Source organism: Geotrypetes seraphini, chromosome 1 (assembly GCF_902459505.1).
Source record: "Geotrypetes seraphini chromosome 1, aGeoSer1.1, whole genome shotgun sequence".
NCBI classification, from domain to species: domain Eukaryota; kingdom Metazoa; phylum Chordata; class Amphibia; order Gymnophiona; family Dermophiidae; genus Geotrypetes; species Geotrypetes seraphini.
In genome coordinates this window covers 457,456,212-457,480,590 of record NC_047084.1, presented here as the reverse complement: position 1 = coordinate 457,480,590, position 24,379 = coordinate 457,456,212, and the positions used below count along the sequence as shown (strand labels likewise).

Below are 24,379 nucleotides of genomic sequence, written 5' to 3'. Positions count from 1 at the left end.
AATTAGACAACCAAATCGCCAATCTACTGACGGCATCCCTCGACTACAAGACTTTTTTAGAAAAGAAATAAAGACCATACTCTTCAAGAAAACTCTGAAAAAAGAAATAATACCGCAAGTCTCAAACTCCACCACTCACTAAAGCCAACTACCCCAAACAAATAACCTTACCCATTTCTTACTCTTTTTGAAAATGACCAATTATTATTATTATTTTTTTTTTTTTTGTAGGTTCTTGTTGTAATACATCTTGGATAATTCTTTTGTAATCCGCCTTGAACTGCAAGGTAATGGCGGAATAGAAATCCCTAATGTAATGTAATCTTGATTGCATCTAGTACGTATTCACTTTAAAGGACATACGTATTTTGATCACATTGCATGGAGTTAGTACTGTTTTCATGGTTCCAGTATACTCCTCTTTACATTGCAAAACTTGATTTTTCCTAGGAGAATTTCTTTCTTCTTACAGATCTTACAGTTTTCATCCTGCCTTTCCCTGACCTTCTGCACTTCATTCTGAGGGGATCTTGACTTCTTCCAATGACTCTTCAGGCTTTCTCATGAGGGGGAAGACACTATAATGGCAGGCCAGGAGGCTGTGAACATTTTTCAGGATCCTTGCAACTTTGCATCCTCCTCATGTTTCCGGTTCGTTCTTGGATTCTCTATGTTTTGTGTTTCCTTTTTAAGTGTTACTGGTCCTCAGGGCAGTTCTTGTAGTTCTTCAGAAACTAAGGGACGTTGTTCCACTTACTGCATGGTGCCCAAGGCGGGGGCATTGGGCAGGCTGGATCCCATTCTGCTGAATTAGTTTCTCAGGGTTACACATTTCTGCAGAAAAACTGGGAGAATATTTACATTTTCACTATGGACTCCGAATCGGCACTAGATTTGCTTGCCTCTCTTGGAGCAGCGCTTTTAGTTTTGGCAAATGCCATTTCGCCTACCCAAGGCTTCATGAATATTTTAGAAAATGTGGGCAGTGGTACCGTTTTGGCACTACCAGGCGATTCACCTACTTTCTTCTTGACTGACTGCTTGATTCGGACATCTTCCAGTCAGGCCATTTGACTGACACGAAAAGGGTGGTTTCTTTTCCTCAGTTCTTTGGACGTGAATCTTCGAATTTGCACAGTGCTCTTTTCTCCTGTACTATTTATAGGTATATCGGGGAGATGTTTTTATTCATATAGGAGAGAAATGTGTTTCTTTCCAGAGACTAGGGCGATGGGTCACAGTTTCAGGTTTGCAATCTTCTTCGGTCACCATGACCAAGAGTATGGGATTCTATACAGGTTCTAGGATCCATGTTGCTGACTCCACTGGGAACTTCGGCTTGCTTTCCCATTATAATGCTACAGCAGTCGCTTTTGTTCCGGTGGTTTCCGGTCTCTCAGGGCTCTAATTATTTGGTAGGCTCCTCAAGCATCGCTCTGTATGATTTGGTGGCTCAGCGAGATTTATCTTTTCAAAGGCATGCCTCGGTATTTGCTGGACTAGCTCATGGTCACCAAACATCCCGGGCTTTCGGGTTGGGGGGCTCGGTGCCTTCTATCCTCAGCTCCAGGAGTCTGGTCTTAAGAGCATGGTCAGGCTACCTTTCTGGAGCTTCAGACCATTATTCCGAAATGACGCTGATGGTCTCTTCAGTCAGTATTATGATGGGGATATTTCTCTACAGCCTGGGCAGTAGGTGATGTACTCAGTTGGCGGGTAAAGTTGTGGTTCTACTTCAATGGGTTGACCCTCATCTTCCTCTTCTGTTGGCAGATCATTTTATGGGTCGGGAAAAGAGTTTGGATAGACGTTCTCTCCATGAAATCTGAGCATGGCCCATTTATTGTATTTTTCAGTGTACAGCGCTGTGTACGCTCTAGAAAGTGTAAATGTTAGTAATAGTGAAATCTTCTACATCCTGGATATTGAGAATTTTAGCTCAGGCGTTCCAGCTCTTTTTATGGAAGTGAGATCTGGATCTAGACCTCATGGCCTCATCTCAAAATTCTAAGCTTCCTAGCTTCTTCGCCGGGCACAGGGAGTGGGAGTCAGAGGAGGTAGCAGGGTGGCTTCTTTCTCGCCTCTGGTTTCTCTTTTTTTCAGTGTTTTCCCCTGGCTGATGATGGCTTGGATTTGCCATCTCAAGCTCGCTTTCCGGGCACAGTATTTGAAGAATCTCTGGATTGGCTGCGCCATCCTTGCTATGCGGATCTGATGAGTCTTTCGACAGCCGGACTGTTGAGTTTCCTGGTATCTCCGGATTTGCTCACCTAGGGTCCGATCAACATAGATATTCGTACTACTTTAGTATTATGACCTAGCTTTTGAAAAGTCATTGCTGACGTTTAAGGGTTATGCGAAGCAGGTTATTTCTTCTCTTATCCAGGCGATACAGACATCTTCACCTATGGCTTCTGCTTCCTTTTGGAGGTTTTTCCTTTCTTGGGTACTTCTCAACATTTGCACTCTTCGAGAGTTCTTTTTTGGCACAAGTGTATTGCCAAGAGCTTAGCATTCAATTCCCTTCAGCTTCAAGTGCCATTCTTAGCTTGTTACAAGGGCTAGGTATATTGCTCTTCGCTTACTTCTCAGCTTCATGTTCGCTTACTTCTCAGCTTCAGTTCCTAAACAGAGTACGGTATATTCGTACACCTCTTAGAAAGCCCTGTCCGGAGTACAGTCTTAAGGTACTTCTTCGCAGTTTACCAAAGGCTTCATTTCATCCATGTCTTTTGAGACTCTAAAGGGCTGTGCCATTGAACACGGGGTTTCTTGTGGCCATGGCTTCAGCTCAGCGGTTTTCTGAGTTGCAGGCCTTGTTCGGTGGGGATTCCTATTTCTGATTTACAAAATCTGGGGTATCAGTTTGGACGGTACCACAATTTCTTTCGAAGGAGGTGTCATCCTTTCTTTTATGACACGCTCACTTCCTTCCTTCCTTCTTCCTGCGAGGAGAAATGGGGAGACGTGCTTTTATTCACTGCATTTTTTGAAAGTGCGTAGTGTTCTCCGCGAACCAGGTTTCTAATGACTTTTAGTTGTTTAGATCACCTAAGAACATAAGTAGTCGCCTCCGCCGGGGCAGACCAGAGGTCCATCCTGCCCAGCGGTCCGCTCATGCGGCGGCCCATCAGGCATATTGCCTGAGCAGCAGTCCCTGACTAATTTTATACCTACCTCTACACTTATCTCTAAACCTTCCACTGCTCTTATCTGTACCCCTCAATCCCTTTGTCCTCCAGGAACCTATCCAGGTCTTCCTTGAAACCCTGTACTGTGTTATTTCCTATCACGGCTTCCGGAAGGGTGTTCCATGTGTCCACCACCCTCTGTGTGAAAAAAAATTTCCTTGCGTTTGTTCTAAACCTGTCCCCCTTCAATTTCATCGAGTGTCCCCTTGTTCTTGTGGTTTCTTTCAAATTGAAAAATCTGTCCTTGTCAACCTTTTCGATGCCCCTCAGGATCTTGAAGGTCTCTATCATATCTCCTCTGAGTCTCCGCTTCTCCAGGGAGAACAGCCCCAGCCTTTTCAGTCTGTCAGTGTATGTAAGGTTTTCCATACCCTTAATCAGTTTAGTTGCTCTTCTCTGGACTCCCTCAAGCATTGCCATGTCCTTTTTGAGGTACAGTGACCAGTACTGTACACAGTATTCCAGATGGGGGCGCACCATAGCCCGGTACAGTGGCAGGATGACTTCCTTCGTTCTGGTCGAGATACCCTTCTTAATGATACCTAGCATTTGGTTTGCTTTCCTCGAGGCTGTGGCGCATTGTGCTGATGCCTTCAATGTCGTGTCTACCATCACTCCCAGGTCTCTTTCCAGCTTACTGACCCCTAGCATTGTTCCCCCCATTTTGTAAGTGAACATCGGGTTCCTTCTCCCTATATGCATGACCTTGCATTTCCCCACATTGAAGCTCATTTGCCACTTTTTCGCCCATTCTTCCAGTGTCGTAAGATCCCTTTGGAGATCCTCGCAATCTACCGTGGTTTCAACCCTGCTGAATAGTTTGGTATCATCTGCGAATTTGATGACCTCACATTTTGTTCCCGCCTCCAGGTCGTCGATGAATATGTTAAACAGGAGCGGTCCCAGCACTGACCCTTGAGGAACCCCGCTCGTGACTCCTTGCCAGTCCGAGTAGTGGCCCTTTACACCAACCCTCTGCTTCCTGTCTGACAGCCAGTTTTTGATCCATCGGTGGACCTCCCCTCGCACCCCATGATTCCATAGTTTCCTGAGCAATCACTCATGTGGTACCTTATCGAAGGCTTTCTGGAAGTCTAGGTAAATTATGTCTATGGGTTCACCTTTGTCCACCTGGCTATTTACCCTCTCAAAGAAGTATAACAAGTTTGTGAGGCACGACCTACCCTTGCAGAACCCATGCTGGCTCGACCTTAGCTGTCCATTTTTTTCGATATGATCACAGATGCTGTCCTTAATCAGTGCCTCCATCATCTTTCCCGGGACCGATGTGAGGCTCACCGGCCTGTAGTTTCCCGGGTCGCCCCTTGAACCCTTTTTGTATTCTTCAAGGGATGCCTCAAACATATGGCGGCATCCAAAGCCTCCTTCACTCGATGGGTCCAGGAGGACATTCTTTACGCTTGCTTGATGGCAGGGAAGTGGTTGGCGAAAGAACTTCATGACCATTCCGCCAGAGCGATGGCTACTTCTTGGATTTGGTCCAGAGGTTTTTTCCTTGGAGGAGTTTTGATCGCGTCTACATGGTCTTCGAGAGTGCTTTATCTCAGCATTACCGGTTGGATGTGGGGGCGCATGCAGTGGATGCATTTAGTGCTTCGGTATTTGCGGAGGCGGTGTTTGCTTCCCACCCAGATTGAGGATTGCTTTGCTACATCCCATTGGTCTCTGGATTCATCTGCTGCTGTTGCTAAGGAAAGAAAAATTATGTTCTTACCTGTTAATTTTCTTTCCTTTAGACGCAGCAGATGAATCCAGAGCCCCACCCTTTCTGTCGGTTTTTTCTTTTGCAACTTTTGAAGTTTGTTATTATTGATGGTTGTATTCTGTATTATTACCTTTTGAGATTTGTTATGGGAAAGAAGTTTTTTACATGATATGTCTATTGATGGTTACGGATGCTTGGGCAAGGAGCTATACTGAAGATACAGGAGAAGTGCCAGCCAATAGGACCACCTGTTAATCAGTTTCTCTATCTCCGCCTGCTGGTAGAAGTGTGCTATCCCATTGCTCTCTGGAATCATCTGCTGCGTCTAAAGGAAAGAAAATTAACAGGTAAGAACATAATTTTTCCTTATTTAATAAGACATTAACTGTTTTATCTGAGGCCCTCCAAGTACCTACAAATCCAAAATGCGGCCCTGCCATAGTACCTGTGATACAACCCTTATTTAGTTGAAACTGATATAAATTTAATAAATGGGGTAGTAAAAAATTTTGAAATGTTTTATAAAATTCCACTGTAAAACCATCCCCACCTGGAGCGGATCCAACTCTAAGAGACTTCAACGCTGTTTCTAATTCTTTTAATGATATAGGCTCATCTAAACTTCTTTTTATATGATCAGGAAGTTTTGGACCCTCTAATAAATTAAAAAATTCCACACCATTTTGAATTTTATCATCCAACATATTACTAATAACTGGAAAGATCACAGTAGACTTAATTTTAATTTTTGGTGGAATTCATTGTGTCACTTACATAGAATGGAAAGATCACTGGTGGTACAGAATGGAAAGTATAAAAGTTTTATAAAAATATGGGAGCCATTAACATCTTTTTGTCATGATTAAATGCCATTTTTCTATTAATTATACACCACTTAGTGTTGAAAGAGGGGAAGGGTTTAATGGGAGGGTTTATGATTTTATAATGAATAATGGGCTTAGAGGGAGGGTGGAGAGAGGGTTGCATTTATATTTATAAGATACAATGATAAGATGTTCAAGTGCTCTAATTAATAGTGTTTATTATGAATTCTGTACACTTGATGAAAGTTTAAAAATGAATAAAGAATTTAAAAAAAAAAAAGCGGCCCTGCAAAGTGTTTGAGTTTGACACCACTGTTGTAAACTTTGTGTGGTTTTGCACTAAAAAATATTTAGTGTTAAAAAAAGTTGTTTTGAAACTCATGGCAAGGATGGCTAGTCATTGTCGACTGGCTCACCATGATTACACAAGTTTCTAATCTCTGTTTATATTTGAGTCAATCTTTTTTTCCTCCTTTTTTGGGGAACAAGGATCATCTCAGTTTATATTCAGGTATATATGGTATGTAATCTAACTCCACTGTTAACTGTGGATGAGGTCTTCTGTGACTACATTTTGGAATTGTAAAGTGAATGTTCAAAGAGGTGACTACTAAATAGTATGGAACTGAGGGCATTTTTTGTGTGTTTTTAGGCACTGTCAGAATCTTACACTAATCACAAAAGGGTCACTGAAGATGGAGAGAGTCGTGAAGAATCTTTGATCAACGAGTCTGCCTCCAAAGAAGCTGTACTTATAGAGAAGATAGAAGAGCTACAGAATGACGTGAAGCAGCTGAAATCCTCAGTCAGTAATACTTCAGCAGAAAATGAGCGTCTGAATACTGCAATCCAGGATCTTAAGAAGGTACATTTGAGATCTCTTTGGAGCAATGATAGGCCTAAGCTAAGATATCTAGTCTTCCCAAGTTTTATTCCTACTGCAGTGCTATAGGCCCCAGTTGATATCTGGCTTTTCTAATCCAATCCAGTCTTTGACTTTATATACCAATTTATCCCTTGTAAAAGGTCTCGACCCAGTTAACAAATTTTCTTAAGTACAACTAGATATAAAATATTTTCTATCCTACACTTATCTTAAAACGGAAGAATCAAACAAAGATTTTTTTTAATAAATATGGTTGTAACATTTTTTTGAAAGGTTGTTATTTGAGATAGTAACCTAATCTCTAAAGGAAACTCATTCCAGATTTTTGCAGATGATAAAGCAAAAGATTTTCAAAAATTGGATATAGTTTTGATTCTTTTAACTGATGGATAACCAAGTTTATATTTCTTGAATGAAAAGGTAAACAAGAATTGAAAGAGACAGGAATTAAAGGGGAAAAGGTCCCATATAAAATTTTAAAAATCACACAAGTAAATTTTTGAAATAAATTTTCCAGAAAGCAGGAAGCCAATTAAGTACCTTAAACAAAGGGGGTCACATGATTATATTTATGTTTACCAAATATAAATTTTACCGTGGTGTTTTGAATAAGTTGCAATCTTTTCAGTTTGCATTTATTCAGACAAAGGGCCACTGCGTGTTTCAGAACCCAGCACAGTGAAGGGGAAGGAAGGCCACATCACCTCCTCTCACTGCACCGGATCCTCTTCCTTTGATGGGAAGCCCTGCCCACTTTTAAATCAGACCCCCTTCAGCCCTGTCTCGGCTCTATTAAGGAGCTCAGAGGGCTACTGTGTATTCCAGAGCCCAGCACTGCCCTGCAGGACAATGAGGAAGGAGGAGGTTCCCTCCATCTTTGTCCCTCCATCCTTCGCTTGACACCACTCCAGATGTGAGGATCGGGCCTGGCTCTGTCCACAGCAGAGTTCTAGCTCTTCTTCAGCCCTATTTGAGGGCAGCCGAAAAGTTTCATCGCAGAATAGCAGGGCAGAGGAAGGAGGAAGGTTCCCTCCATGTTGTCCCTCCCTCCTCCACCTGATGCTGCTCTAGTCCCCCCTACAACAAAAAATAATCCTACCCAGTGGGGAAAAAAAAGAAAACCCCAAAAGAAACACAACACACTCCAAACTTCCTCACATACACACCAACCATCCCACACCTCTCAACTCCACAAAATGAAGATAACAAAACAGAAACAAATAGTCATTGTCCTGCTACTCTTGATCCTAACAAACTGGAAAACAAAAGGAAACTATAACTCTCCAATTCCAGTTTTAGTAACAAATAATAGAAACCACCACCCAGCATGGAGAAACCATTTAAATGTGGTTGACTACTGCTCCTGCATGCACCACAATATCCCCCAGACCTGGGGGAGAAGACCTACAAACGCCTTCCGAAACCATCCCAGGAACAAACCCACCCCCCAAGCAAATAACCTCATCTACCCGAAAACTTCAAGTAGCACTAAAACAGAATTTACATCAATAAAATGTGCATACATGAATATCGGATCCCTAGGCCCAAAAACTGAGATTATAAGGGACTGGGTAGAAACAGAAAAATTAGGATCCTCTTCCTCACAGAAACATGGCTAACCTCAGACGCTCACCCCAGAATAACAGAAGTGTGTCCACAAGGCTACAAAATACAAGTAGTTTGCAGAGACAAAAAAACAAGGGGGAGACTAGCCATTCTAGCCAAAAACATTCTAAATATAGCCCTAAGGACAAAGTCTCCACTCCACACATGAATCTACTCGTATGCCAACTATCGAGCCCCACATTCAAGGGAACCTTAACATGCCTACATAGCACCAGGAAAATGGAACATAGCAAAATCAGAATTTGAAGAATTTATTCTCAGAAACTCCTTCACATCAACATACATTAGTTTCATTTACTTTTGCGGGTCCGCCGACTCACCAGGAGCAGAGGAAGAACAGTGCAGGCGTGGGAGCGCACTCCGCCCCTTCCCCCGACGCTCTACCGCTGAGCCAGTTGGAAGGCTCAGCAGCAACGAGTTAATTTAATTTAAGTTTCATTTACTTTTGCGGGTCCGCCAACTCACCAGGAGCAGAGGAAGAACAGTGCAGGCGTGGGAACGCACTCCACCCCTTCCCCCGATGCTCCACCGCTGAAAAAATATGACCACATCACCACCGCTTTCCAAGATTCACACTGGCTCCCAGTACAAGCACACATATAATACAAATTCTACTGCACCCTATTCAAACCCTAAATGGAAATGGACCAAGCTATCTGAGCAACCGCCTAATCAGGAAAAACACATCTATATCAAAGAGAACTCATGCACATTTCACTCTCCCCTAATCAAAGGTATACAAAGCAAAACAATACACGACAAGACTATAAGCCACCAGAGCAGCGAAACTAGATCGCCACCTCTCCAACCTGCTGACTGACGCCCAACTACAAAACATTCAGGAAAGAACTTAAAAATTTTCTATTCAAGAAATTTGTCAAATGATCTAACTAAACCTGATCGACTCTTCACAGATCCCGATGCATACTACATCTATTAACCATGTATTCTCCCTGGAAATGCCCAGACCAACTCTTGTTGTAAACCGCCTAGAACTGAAAGGTATTGGTGGGATAGAAGACACTAATGTAATATAGAGTGAATTGGCATTATCCAATTGTGACAGAATAATCGCCTGAACCAGCACTGCAAAGTGCTACTGTAAAAACAAATGGTGAATCCATCTAAGCATCCTAAGATTAAAGAAACATTTTTTTGTATATTACTGACTTGGGATCAAAAAGAAAGTGTATTAGAGTCCAGGATAAAGCACAGAATTTATGTAAATTCAATTTGTAATGGAATACCTGAGGATAACAATACTGTAGAGGGCAGCAGTTCCAAATTAGGACCAAACTATAAAAGTTTAGTTTTTGTGATATTTAATTTCATGCGGACTAATGATGCCCAATCCTGAATCCTTGAGATGCAGGAATTAACATTAATTGTAAGATTGTTCAAAGAAGGATCAATTTCAAGGAAGATGAATATATCATCTGCGTATGTATAAATTGACTCTAGTCTGTTGGAAGTAATTTTAGGCACTGTAATGTGGCCATATATATATTAAACAGAATAGGAGATAAAGGTGAACCTTGTGGAACCCCACAACTAGAGGTCCAAGGAGAAGAAAATTTACCCTCATTGTGCACCTGATAATATCTTAATGTCAAGAAACCCGTGAACCAGTCCAGTACTTTTTTATCTGAACCAATACCAACAGCTGAATAAGAAGACCATGATTAACCACATCAAAAGCTGACGCTAGATCAAATTGAAGGATAGTATAATATCCCTGAGATAACAGACTGAACTTTTGCCACCAATGAAACCAGCAGTGTTTCAGTACTAAAGTTTGAGTGAAACCCATGCTGACAAGGAAGTAATATTGAGAATTCATCCAGATACTCTGAAAGTTGGTGAGAAACATGAAGAGGCTCGCTGCCAGAGCCCTTCACATGCTGACTCCAAAGAATGACACGGAAGTGCAATGTATTCCACAGGCAGACAATATTTTATTTGAGCAGAATATAGAAATAATAGTCTTATAGCCCGTTACATTAACGGGTGCTAGAATATATGTGTGTGTGTGTCTGTCTTTATTTCTTTTTCTCTCTCCTTAGCCGCGTTCTGTGTTTTTTGGGTTTTTTTTTCCTTGGCTGTCCACAACCACTCCTTGCCTGCTCCCCGTCCATTATCCCTTCCTTTTACCTCCCCTGTGTCCTCCATCACTGCTCACCTTATCCAGCAGCAGCCCCTTTGTTTTACCTCCCCCCTGTCCATCATCACCTTCTTCCTGCTCCCCCTGCACGGTCTAGTCACTGGCCTCATTAACAATTTAAAGCAGCTGTAAAATAACCCTTAGCATATCCTCATAAGCAAAATACAAAATATCAAACCATAACCAACCTACCGCATCACTGCTTATCCTCTCCTGTATTGCATCGCAAATGGCAACGTGCCTGGTGAACCCTTTCAGCCTCGGCTACATTGGGAATGCTCCAGACTGTGTTATAACTTTTCCTTTCCCATCTCACCTCCTGAGAGTGAAAAGGAGAGTGTTTGGACTTTTAAAAAGACCCTGGGGGAAGTTCTGAAGTGGAATTTTTGTTGTTAGTATGTGCAGAGAGGGAAGGTATAGTCCACAACACCAGGATGTTAACTTTGTAGTTGCGGCCATTTTGAAGATCGTTCTGCCCTGCTCCTTGCCTTAGTATATTTTTAAGTTGAAAGACACGGCGACGGCTCCTCTCAAGATCCCCGACTGCATCGGACTTCCGACGCAGGTGGGGATCCTGAGAGGAGCCGCTGCCTCGTCTTTCAACTTAAAAATATAGTAAGGCAAGGAGCAGGGCAGACCGAAGAACAGCAAGTCTGACAGCCGCCGCGTCCGACATCCGCCTCGGGGGAGACAGCCGCCGCGTCCGACATCCGTCTCGGGGGAGGAGAGAGGACTTCAGGCAAGGAACAGGGCAGACCAAAAAACAGCACAGGCCGATAGCCACCGTGTCCGACATCTGCCTCGGGGGAGACAGCCGCCGCGTCCGACATCCGCCTCGGGGGAGGAGAGAGGACTTCAGGCAAGGAGCAGGGCAGACCAAAAAACAGCACGGGTCAACAGCCGCCATGTCCGACATCCGCCTCGGGGGAGGAGAGAGAGTGTTTCGCGCGCATGCACACTCCTACCTGAGGTGCCCTACATCTCACAGAAAACGGACGCACGCGATGGGAGTGCGCATACGCGGCCTAGCGTTTTATTATATTAGATTATAACAGCAAGAGCATGCTAATAAAATACATTGTCTCAATGGAACTACATTGGAGAGATATCACAGATAGGTAGGTGCCAGGCAAAAAATATCTAGTTGTGAAAAGTATCTCTAGCTTAAGTGGTTCTGCATAAATTTTTATAACTTCTCCTCATGGTTACACTTTTCCCTCCTGTGCCAATCAAGGTTCATCCTGTCATATTACAAAGATGTTCCTATCTGCCCTGTCCAATCTGGTTGCTATGCTGCCCCTAATCCACAAATGGACAATCTTTACATAATTCCAGAGTTTCTTCTATAGTTCTCATGTTCCTTATTTGGCAAGTTGTTGGCAAAACAGTCAGTTGTTTTTCTGTGTGCTTCAATGTCGGGTTGAATCTTAGGTTGAAGTTAATGAGCACATTCCTGTAGTCTGACACCTTTATTTTGGAAACAAAAATAAGGTAGAGTCTCTATGGGCCAAAATACTGGGAACAAATGGAACGGAAACGAAGATTGGCATCTACTACCTACCCCCAGGGCAGTCCAAAGAAACTGATGGAGAAATGACAGATGAGATTAAGCACAACTGCAAAGGAGGAAACAGTTATCAAGGTTGATTTCAATTATCTGGGGATAGACTGGAACCTAGGTACGTCTGGCTGCAGTAGGGAGACCAAGTTCCTAGATGCTGTGAGCGATTGCTTCCTGGAACAACTAGTCAAGGAAAATATGAGAGGAAATGCAATTCTGGACTTAATTCTAAATGGACTACAAGGACCAGCGCAAGGTGTAGAAGTAGAAGGGATGCTGGGAAACGGTGATCACAATACTTCAACCTGGACACAGGGGCAAAATATCGATCTAGAACAACAGCCATGACACTGAACTTCCGAAAAGGGAATTACGAAGAGATGAGAAATCATGATAGGGAAGAAGATTAAGAAGTGGATAAGCACTGTAAAAACACTAGAGCAAGCATGGTCCCTCTTTAAGGACACAGTCACCGAGGGGCAAAACCTATACCGCGTATCAACAAGGGATCCAAGAGGAGGAAGAACAAGAAACTAGCGTGGCTCACTGTAGCGGTGAAGGAAGCGATCAAAGACAAGAAGACTTTGTTTAAGGAATGGAAAAGATCAAAAACTGACGAAAACTGGAAAAAGCACAAACAACATCAAAGCAGGTGCCATAAGGTGGTAAGAGGGGCCAAAAGAGACTACAAGGAAAAAAAGCCAAGGAGGCAAAAAATTTCAAGCCGTTCTTTCGATATATTATGGGGAAACAATCCGCGAAGGAAGCGGTGGGGCCGTTGGAATAAAGGGAGTACTAAAGGAAGACAAAGCCATCGCCGACAAACTGAACTCATTTTTTGCGTCTGTATTTACCAAAGAGGATATATACAATATACCAGAAGCTGACAGGCTATATGCAGGAAATGAAGACGGGAAACTGACAGGGTTGACAGTCAGTCTAGAAGAGGTATGCAGGCAGATTGATAGGCTTAAAAACGATAAATCCCTGGGACTGGATGGCATCCATCCGAGGGTAATCAAGGAATTGAAAGGGGTTATAGCTGAACTGCTCCAATTAATAGCCAATCTGTCGATCAAATCAGGAAGGATTCCAGAAGACTTGAAAGTGTCGAATGTTACACCGATCTTCAAGAAAGGTTCAAGGGGAGATCCAGGAAACTACAGACCGGTGAGTCTGACCTTGGTACCTGGAAAGATGGTAAAGGTGTTGATAAAGGACCATATCATTGATCACCTTGACGGATACAATCTGATGAGGATCAGCTAGCACGGCTTCAGCAAAGGAATATCTTGCTTGACAAACTTACTGCACTTCTTCGAGGAAGTAAACAGACAGATAGATAAGGGTGACCCAGTCGACATTGTATATCTGGATTTTGAGAGGGCGTTCGACAAGGTCCCGCATGAACGACTACTTCGAAAAATTGCGAGCCATGGAATTGAGGGTGAAATACTCATGTGGATTAAAAACTGGTTGGCAGATAGTAAACAGAGAGTGGGGGTAAATGGACAATACTCGGACTGGAAGAGCGTCACGAGTGGAGTGCTGCAGGGTTTGGTGCTCGGGCCCGTGCTCTTCAACATATTTATAAATGACCTGGAAATTGGTACGACGAGTGAGGTGATTAAATTTGCAGACGATACAAAGTTATTCAGAGTAGTGAAGTCACAGAAGGATTGCGAAGGTCTGTAACGTGACATAAACACGCTCGAGAAATGGTCCGCGACATATCAAATGAGGTTTAACGTGGATAAGTGTAAGGTGATGCATGTCGGTAACAAAAATCTTATACACTAATACAGGATGTCCAGTGAAGTACTCGGAGAGACTCCCCCAGGAAAGAGACTTAGGAGTAATAATAATAATAATAACAGTTTATATATCGCAGGACCGTGAAGTTCTATGCGGTTTACAAAGATTAAAAGATGGTACAAATTGATTGAACTTAACAGAGGTGAAAGCTAGTGATTAACAATTCAAGGGATCAGTTATTGAGGAGAAAGAGTTGTACGGGTCAGCTGCCTAGATACTTCAGGAACAGATATGTTTTTAGGCGTTTCCTGAATTCCCCATAAGTAGCAGGCGTAAGCAATTGTTTTAGATCTTTACCCCATAATGCTGCCTGATGTGAGAAAAGGTGTTGATGGTGTCTTAAGTTTACATCCTCTGACTGGAGGGGAAACTAAGTTCAAATGTGAGCTTCTCTTATGTCTGTTGGCTGAGAAGGAGAAAAGGTCAGTTATGTATTTAGGGGCTAGACTGTATAGTACTTTAAAGCAGAAACAGGTGAACTCAAACTTTACGCGTGCCTCCATCGGTAGCCAATGCAGCTGTTGGTAGTAAGGTGTCACATGATCAAACTTCTTCAGCCCGAAAATCAGTTTGACCGCTGCATTTTGCACTAATTGTAATCGTCGCATATTCTTTTGGGAAAGTGCTAAATAGACGATGTTACAGTAATCAAGTTGACTCAGTACGAGGGATTGTACCAGGATTCTAAATGCTGACATATCAAAATGGATCAAAGTTTCCAGAGAGTGAAAAAATCCTTTCTGATTAAGGAGTCTACCTGGTCTTTCATGGTTAAGCACTGGTCTAGTGTTACACCCAGTACCTTCATAGTAGACTGAATAGGATAACTAAGTTTATTGATGCATAGTGGTGGTTTGGTGTCAAGCAGTGTGGCAAAGCTACAAAAAATTTTGTTTTTTTCTGAATTAAGTTTCAGTTTGAATTCAGTCATCCATTGCTCCATCAAATTTAGTGCTTCTGATGCCTTGGAAGTAACTTCCGAGAGAGAGTTAGCAAATGGAATGATGATCATAAAGTCATCTGCATAACTAAATAATTTTATCCCCAGCTGGGTCAATTGCGCACCTAGTGAGGACATGTAGACATTGAAAAGCAATGGGGATAGTGGTGACCCTTGCGGTACGCCAGATGGGTTGCTCCAGGTATCGGAGAGATCATAATTGAAACGTACTGGACATAAGGAAGCCTCGAAACCAGTCCAACACCTCTTCCCTAATACCAATTGCATCTAGGCATTGTAGCATTTTCCCATGGTCCACTAGGTCAAAGGCAGAGCTCATATCAAATTGCATGATCAGGGCATTAAGGCCTTTACTGAACAAGAGACGCAGATTATCTAAGAAACAAATTTGCTGTTCTCCTACAGTTTGATCTCTCCGCGGCTTTCGACGTCATGCATCACGACATACTAATCTACCAACTTTCCGAGATTGGGATTGACTCTTCTGTCCTAAAGTGGTTCTCAAACTTCCTTCGCGATCGTTCCTACATTGTCAACACAAATGGCTCCAAATCCGCTTCATGGACACCATCCTGTGGTGTTCCACAGGGCTCTCCCCTATCCCCTATTCTCTTCAACATATATATGACCTCCCTGAAGCTCCTTAAACTATCCCCCCTTGAAACAATTTGCACATATGCAGACGATATCCTCATCCTCCTCGAAACAGATCCAAACCTTACAAACCTCCAAGAGAACATCACATCATGCATAATGAGACTTCACGCCTGGTCCCTCTCAGTACAGATGAAATTAATTGAATCAAAAACAAAATTACTCTGGCTCGGCCGAAAATTAGCTCACCTGCCCGCCCTCTTCACCCTACCCACAGGCTCTGCTCTACACCTTGAGTTCTCAAGCAAGGTCCTTGGCATCACTATCGACTCCTCCCTTTCCCTCAACGATCACCTGAATTCCCTGGCAAAATCTTGTTTTTTCAGCCTCCACATGCTGAGGAAAGTTAGATCCTATTTTCACCAAAAGCATTTCACCGTCCTTGTACAATCCATCATCCTATCCAAACTCGATTATTGTAACGCCATCTACTTAGGCCTAACGAAAAAAAGTCTTCGCAGACTCCAGCTTATCCAGAACACTGCGGCTAAGCTGATTTTTGCTAAACGCAAATATAACCACGTCTCCCCTCTACTTACCAATCTTCACTGGCTCCCAGTACTTTCCAGAATTCATTTCAAATGCTCCTGCCTGGCTTTCAAGATCATTCACGGCATCCTTCCGCCCCTAATCCCTCTATCCTTCCTCGCCCCGACACCAACTACCACCAGATCTGCCCACAGACATAAACTATCCTTCCCTTCTCTACACGGCAGGTAAACTGGGTAGATCCCTCCTCTCCAAAATCACCGGCCTCTGGAACGACCTCACTGTCCCGCTGCGGAACCTGGACTCCCTCCAACTATTCCGAAAACAACTGAAAACCTGGCTTTTCTCTAGCATATAATAATTTCTTCTCCTGATTACATCCCCTCTTTTTATGCTTTGTAAACTCTTTCTCTTCTCTCTTCCCATATTTTTTAAACTCTGTAAACCGTGTCGAGCTCCACTTCAGTGGAGAAGATGCGGTATATAAACCTAAGGCTTAGTTTAGTTTAGTTTAGATAGCCTCAATTATTGTCTCAGTACTGAACAAAGGTCTAAAACCAGATTGAGTTTCATGCAAGAGAGAGAACTGATCAAGATATTCCATCATTTGGGTATGAACCAATCCTTCCATGATTTTTACAATAAATGGAATGGATGCTATTGGTCTATAGTTGGTTACCAGTACTGATGATTCTTTACTATTTTTTTTGGATTTGGGGTTATTATTATGTGACCATTATTAGTGAGGAACTTTCCATTTTTTAGGTTATGGGCTAAGTAATTCAGCAAAGATAGTTTAAATTCTAATGGAGCCACTTTCATAATTTCCGGGGGACATGAGTCCAGAACGCAGTATGATTTAGAGTATTTGTTATATAGTTTGATATAATTATTCCATTCTAAATCTTGAAAGGAACTCCAGATCATGTCTGCTGATATTTCATTGTATGTTAGCTATTTGATGACCATTAGTGTCATTTGTCGAATAGTTGTTTCTTAGGTTTTTAATTTTTGAATCGAAATGCTGTGCTAAATCATTTGCTGAAGGTAGTTTAATATTGTGCATGGGTTGAGTGTGGTATCAAATAAATTTGTAACCAAGTTGAACAGCTCTTTTGTACTAGTGCTAGATAAGTTGATTTTAGAATCCTTTACATTTGTCCTTTATCAGTTGTTTGTAGATTTTTATGTTTGATCTCCAGTTGTTACGGTCTGACAATTCTCCTGTTGTTTTCCAAATTCTTTCCAGTCGTCTTACTAGTTGTTTTCATTTTTAGAAGTTCAGTGTCAAACCATTTGTTATATTTATTTGCGCAGCTTTTGCTATTTCGTTTAGGGGCAATTTTATCTAAAATGGATGTGCTAGTTTTCATCCAGTGATCCCAGAAATCGACTCCTTCTCCTATCTCCGCTTGTAGTTCATATTGTGACCAATATTCCTCAGGATTGATATAACCCCTTGTGTGATGTTCTCTTTTTATCCTTGGATGTGTTTTAGATTTTAAATGAGTCCAGATTAACTTGAAATAATAAGTAAAATGGGTCAGGCCAGATATCGTGACACCAGGTTCCATCAGGTAGAGAGATGGCAGGGTCTAAAATTTCCTTTGTGGACATAGCTACCACATCTAAGTGATGACCTTTTTCATGTGTTTGTGTGGGTAAAGGGAGATTGTAATTGAGTAGAGAGAAAGTTTTTTAAGTCTTTCGTATCTGGATTGTCCTCTTCATCTAGGTGTATGTTTATGTCACCTGCGATGATATTGTATGAAGGAATAATTGAATTATGTAGAACAAATTCACAAAAATCCTTTTGGCTTTTGGCCAGCTTTTCAGTGGGATATAGAATAATATGCAAGATAGAGATTCTTCTAGTTCCTTATTGCTAATTTTACAGGCTAATATTTCTAACTGATTGGTCATTTTGGAATCCGATAGTTCAAACTCAAATCCTTCCTTAAGAATAATTGCTAATCATCCCCATTTTCTTCCCTCACGGTTTAGCGTAAGGATTTTAAAATTATCTGGTAGAAGATAAATTATTATTGGATCTTCTTCAGACAATATCCATGTTTCGGTTAGAAAAAGACAGGCTATTTGCTTGCTGATGATCCAATCTTTAATTAGAAAAGCTTTATTCCTGACAGATCTAGTATTAAGATATGCACAGGGAACAGAGGTGGATGTGATAGGTTTGGTAGGAGTAGTGGTTCTGATAGGTTTTACTTCCCTTATTCTTTTTTTAAGGGTTCGTTGATGTCTTCCTTTATTTGAGATTACATTAATATGATTTACCCTGTCTTCTTGTGGGTTAATTATGTGCTTGCTTGATTGATAGGTAAGGGTAATGGACTGAATGTAATTGTGGATAGAGTAAGTTAACATCTTTGATGCTACCGCTTATTAGATAGATCAATAAAATCAATAGGAAATTCATGTTTGCAGGGTAATATGTCTCTTCCTGTCGCAATAGCTAACACTCCCAATTTCTAGATTGTTTAGTTGATAGCAGATTGATTCAGCTCTTAAGATGTAAGCAGTAATTGATAGTAGTGGTTGTGTTGGGTGAGTTAGCTCTCACAACCTAAGTCATAACAATCACTCGTGCGTCTAACACATGTGTTTGATGTGTCTAATATATGCATCCCATGTGTCTAATACATGCGTTTAGCAATCACATATGTGTCTAATACATGCATCTAATGCATCTAGTACATGCGTCCCAGGCATTTAATACTTGCGTTTAGCAATCACACATGCGTCTAACACATGTATCTAACATTCCGGCAAGTAAAGTGCGGAGAACAAAATTCTTTAGCAAAAAAATCTTAACAGAAGAACCTTAGCAAAAACCTTAGCAGGGCAGGGAGGGAAGATGGAGGATCCCTTCCTCTCTGTTCTGCCGGTTTGAGAATCAACTGTGGCACCCTTGTTGGCCCTTTTCAAAGGGCTGAAGCAGGCAGATTAGTCCTTGGGGGCGGGACCAAGGCCCTGACGCTGGTTATGCTGGTCGGGTCGGCAGGGCATGGAGGGAAGATGGAGGATCCCTTCCTCTCTGTTTTGCTGGTTTGAGAATCGACTGTGGCACCCTCGTTGGCCCTTTTCAAAGGGCTGAAGCAGGCAGGTCAGTCCTTGGGGGCGGGATCAAGGCCCGACGCTGGTTGTGCTGGTCGGGTCAGCAGGGCAGGGAGGGAAAATGGTGGATCCCTTCCTCTCTGTTCTGCCGGTTTGAGTACTGGTCGACAAGTCGATGAAGCCGTCTGCCTAATGTGCAGCGGTGGCAAAAAGGGCAAACAATGCTAGGAATGATTAAGAAGAGGATCACGAACAGATCGGAGAAAGTTATCATGCCGCTGTACCGGGCCATGATTTGCCACCACCTGGAATACTGCATCCAGCACTGGTCGCCATACTTGAAGAAGGACACAGTACTACTAAAAAGGGTCCAGAGAAGAGCGACTAAAATGGTTAAGGGGCTGGAGGAGTTGCCATACAGTGAGAGATTGGAGAAACTGGGCCTCTTCTCCCTTGAAAAAAGGAGACTGAGAGGGGACATGATTGAAACATTCAAGATAATGAAGGGAATAGGCTTAGTAGATAAAGACAGGTTGTTCACCCTCTCCAAGGTAGGGAGAATGAGAGGGCACTCTCTAAAGTTAAAAGGGGATAGATTCTGTACAAACGTAAGGAAATACTTCTTCACCCAGAGAGTGGTGGAAAACTAGAACGCTCTTCTGGAGGCTTTATAGGGGATTCAAGACAAAGTTAGAAAAGTTCCTGCTAAACCAGAAAGTACACAGGTAAGGCTAGACTCGGGGCACTGGTCTTTGACCTAAGGGCCGCCGCGTGAGCAGACTGCTGGACATGATGGACCACTGGTCTGACCCAGCAGTGGCAATTCTTATGTTCTTAGGTCTTCCCTCCTTCACCACACACTGCTTTTAATATTATAGAAGCTTATTAAAGAAGCCCGAGATAAAAATAGCTGCTGTTGATTTAAAAATTATTGTTTGGAGCTTTTTCATGATAAAACACAAAGCAAACACACAGATGTACAAACATGTGAACAAATTTAATTGGCATCATTTAGATCTTGCCATCCTATAAACTTATTTTATCAATCAAATAGAAATTAATTATGTCCAGATTTGCAATGCTTACTGCTGCTTTTGTCTTATAAGCTGCTTTCTTCCACTCCATTAACTTTTTTTTTTTTTTTTTTTTTTTTACTTTAAGGTTCACAAAGGAGGGGAGTCTAACTAGGCTTAACAGCTTTGCTGATAGGAAGGAATGTTTTATTTGAATATATGGAACAATAATTTTTAACATAGTTTCTTTGCAGTGAATGAATACTAACAACGTGGTATGCTGTTTCTTTTCTCCTCAGGAATGCAAGGGACTAGAAACTGAAAAATCTCAATTCCGAGAAAAATTCAAGCAGTGCAAGGTCAGAGAAGTGCAGCAGCTCCAAGACTTTACTGAATTAGAGGAAGAAAATATATCTTTAATCAAACAAGTTTCAGTCCTGCGGCAAAACCAGGTATGGTACCAGATTATATCTGTCATGAGAGTATCATAAAGAGCAGGGTGAAAACTGTAGAGGTTGCCTGTATTCCTCTTTGTTCCTCCTAACTAATTTTGCTAGCAGATGGTAACTGAGAACCACTGGCTTGAAATCCTTACCTTTATATATAGCAGGGGTGCTCAATGTTGATAATCAGTGTCTGCAACACAGTCCAGCATGAAACCACACAAACATAGTTGTGGTTAGATGACAGCACTGGTAATTGAGAAGTAAAGCCAATGCTTGGCAGAATTTTACAGTCTGTACCCTTATTATAGCTGTACAGATTCAGTTTCAGTAGTTGGAGAGTAAGGCCAATGCCAGGCAAACTTCTATGATCTGTGCCCTGATCATGGCTGTAGAGATTTGGAATGGCTGGAGTAGAGGGCTTCAATGACAGCTTCTTGTACAGACCCGCTCTATTCCTGGACAAGTGGATTATGCATCTCATGTTGCAAAACTGCTTGTAGGAAGCCTCATTTACATAATTTTCTTAACCCCCCCTTTCCTCAGCACTATCCACTGAGTGCCAGTTGCTTTCCTACAAACGAGACTGTAGGAGCTAGTCTTTTTTGCTTGTGTGTAAATTTTTTTTTTACTCAGTATTTTTATGCGTTTTGAATTTTTGTGCTACAGAGGTTACCCGTGGGGACAGCTCTGGCTGCGGAAGATTTTGTGGTTATATTCTGTTTCCAAGAGGTTGGCTGCTTGGCAGTGCATATCTTGGACAGCCTGCACCTTCAGATTGGAGTTCAGGGACTGGAACCTTGGGAGCTGGCTTACCCCAAGTTTCTCCGTTAGTGGGTTTGAGCGCAGGCTGCATGACCCGATGGAGGGGTTCCTGGGATCAGAGCTGACTGTTCCTCCACCAGGTCGCGTCTTTGGGTGTGTCCATTGGTGGCTGTCCCTAGCTGTTGGTGTTGGGCCAGAGGGACAGTCAGAAGACCAGCAATCCAGTTTGCATGCTTGTTGAGGCAAAGATCTCCTTGTGAGCTGTTTCAGCTTCCTTTACTACAGCTTCCAGCACCACATTGCACAGTGAGTACAGGACCGACAGCCTGTCACAGCAATTTTGGGGGTCTTCAAAAGTACTCCTACCCCTAAAATCCTAAAATTGTCATGTTTTAGGGTTTTCTGTGCTTTTCCCAGGCTATTTTCCTGATTTTTAATTTAAAGATATTTTTTGCTTCTACAAGCTTTGTTTCAAGAAAACAACTCAGATGGATTCATCAGGGCAGGATACTTGAGATTTATACTCTATTTGCAGTGGATGGCTGTTTGGCAAGCGGCCATGTTCAATGTGTTCAGCAGCACAGGGGGGAGGGGAATGCTTCTTTGGCCCAGGTTTCCTTTTAGAGGGTCTTGCTGCTCATTCCAGCCAGGGCCTATCCAAAAAGGCAAAATTAGGCCCTGAGGACAGAGCACTTGCAGCTCCAGCGAAATACAGCCATGATTCGGCGTCAGAGTCGAAAAAGTCCTTCAAGAGTGCCAAATCCAGGAGGTAGCTGCTGCACCGGATGTGGGGATTTCTTCCTGAATTTATTAATATGCTTTTCCAGGCTTATCTGGCCAAGAAAAAGGCACCCTCTACGCCTCTTCTGGTATCCTTGCTAGCTTCAAGAGGGGGGGCTTCCCTTTCCCAGGACATGGGTCTTAAGTCCAGGCTCCCTAAGTTGTTCAATTCACCAGCTGTTGACACTGACGACCTAATGATGCCTTTCTTACACAGGACCTGGGAGAGGACCCTCAGCTTTGGTCGGGCTCATTTCCAAATCCCTCCAGGAGTTAAAGTTGGAGGTTGGGCAGTCAGCAGTAGTGGAATGCTCTCTTGTGAGTAGCACAAAGCTGCAGTCTTCCTTTCTTGATCATTCGAACATAGCAAAGATGTTCACAGATCACTGGGAGGTGCTGGAGGGTCCTTTGAGAGTTTCTGGAGCCATGTCCAAACTCTACCCAATGGGGGACACGTTTAATCAGCGTTTTGCATCCCCCAAAGTAGATTCCCTTGTAGTTCAGGTCACCAAGCACACTTCTCTCCCTGGTGATCTTGGGGTCGTGCTTAAGGACACTCAGAACTGTAGGATTGATTTTGTCCTGAAACGCCTTTTTGATTCTGCAGCCTCAGGGCTGAAAGCAACCACGCCAGCTTAATTTGTGGCCAGAACTTGCCATTTGGAAGCTTCGCCATGATCCTGACACTATTGTGCTTCAAGATATCCTGTTTCTGTTTTCAGGCGTGGACTATGTGGCAGACGCCTTGTATGATCTCTTCAGAGTGGTGAGCAAGCTGTTGGTGTACTCTTATTTCGGTGCGTTGGATTTGTGGATCCGGCAGTGTTCCGGCGACTCATCCTCTAAGATGACCTTGAGCAAATTGCCCTTTGGGAAAGGTCTGGATGACCTCATGCCAGTGTGCAAGACTATAAACCCAAGTCCTTGACAGCAGGCCTCTCGAGGTCTGGGGTCTCTAGCTTTCATCCCTCCAGACACTCCCATCAGTACTTTGGAGGCGCCTCAGGGCAGTGATCCTGTCACTCAACCGAACAGTGGTTTGGTGGTTCCTGGCATCCTCGGTCTTGGGAGAACTCTGTTTCATCTACCCTTAAGAAACAGTTCTGACACTAGGCCCTCGACCACCCCTTGGCAGATCGGGATGGGGGGGAGGGGCAGCTTGCAGCCTTCCTGGAGGAGTGGATGGCCATTGCCTTTGATCATTGGGTCACGGATATCCTTCGGGATGGCTACAAGCTCAAGTTTCATTGGCACGTGTCGGAGCTCTTTCTGGACTCTCTGGCAGGGAGGCCAGAGAAGGAAGCCTGGGTGGAGGCTACTGTCCAAAGGTTGCTGGACATTGCAGCCATTGAACCCGTCCCGAGCCCGACTTGGGCTGTGGTAGATAATTCAATATATTTCATCATGCCAAAGAGAGGCTTCGAAGACTGGAGGCCAATTCTGGACCGCAAGGTGGTCAGTGGGGCACTCAAAAATCCACGTTTCAGGATGGAAATGGTACGTAATCGCCATGGTGGCTCCAGGGGAATTCTTGGCTTCCCTGGACTTGACAGAAGCCTATCTGCATATTCTTATGATTTTAAAGTGTTTGAGGCTTGTGCAGATGAGGATAGAGCTTGCAAGAATGGAGCAGGGACAGGAAAAGAACTCACTGGGACGGGAAAATGAGTTCCTGCGGGGACAGGAAAAAATTTGTCCCCATGTCATTCTCTAATCTGGAGGACCTGCACATGGTCAAAGGACTGGAAAGATCAGTTTTTACCCCACTGATGAAGAAAGGCGATGTCAGGACTGTACCAACTATAGAACAATTGCCCAGATACCTCATGCCTGCAAGGTGCTTCTAAAGATCATCCAGAGGTGCTTGGGCAACATCTTTGATTGAGAACTTCCTGATGTCCAAGCTGGATTTCGTAAGGTCAGAGAGCTCGTAATCACATCACAAACTTGAGGTGGATCATAGAAAAGATGAGGGAGTATCAGAAGAAAGTCTACCTGTATTTCATTGATTATACCAAGGCTTTTGACGGTGTTGAGCATGAAGAGCTTTGGGAAGTACTAAGTGAGGTAGGAGTGCCAGTGCAACTGATCTGGTTAATCAGATCGCTTTACTACAATCAACAAACTACAGTACGAACCAGGTATGAAGATACAGAATGGTTCAAGATCAAAAAGGGTACAAGACAAGGATGCATCCTCTCTTCCTTTTCTTTTCAACCTCTATGCAGAAGTAATCATGAGGAAGCTGAACTTAAACGATTCGAGTGTTGGGGTGAAAATAGGTGGAAGAACCATCATCAATAAAGTTCCACCCATCCCGTGAGGAATCCCCTTCGTCCCCATGAGGAATCCCCTCCGTCCCCGCCCGTCCCTATAAACTTCAGAAATAGTTATTTCATTTAATTATGC

The 24,379-nt window shown here is 43.0% G+C and overlaps 1 protein-coding gene across 3 annotated transcripts in view; it reads left to right on the top strand.

Moving 5' to 3' along the window:
* LOC117349164 (protein bicaudal D homolog 2-like) overlaps nt 1-24,379 on the top strand; it is a 136,539-nt gene that overhangs the window by 29,703 nt on the left and 82,457 nt on the right. For all 3 annotated transcript variants that reach the window (XM_033922281.1, XM_033922298.1, XM_033922289.1), the window contains exons 3-4: nt 6,394-6,606; nt 20,282-20,434. In XM_033922281.1, coding sequence (XP_033778172.1) covers nt 6,394-6,606; nt 20,282-20,434 — 366 coding nt within the window. The remainder of the gene's footprint in view (nt 1-6,393; nt 6,607-20,281; nt 20,435-24,379) is intronic.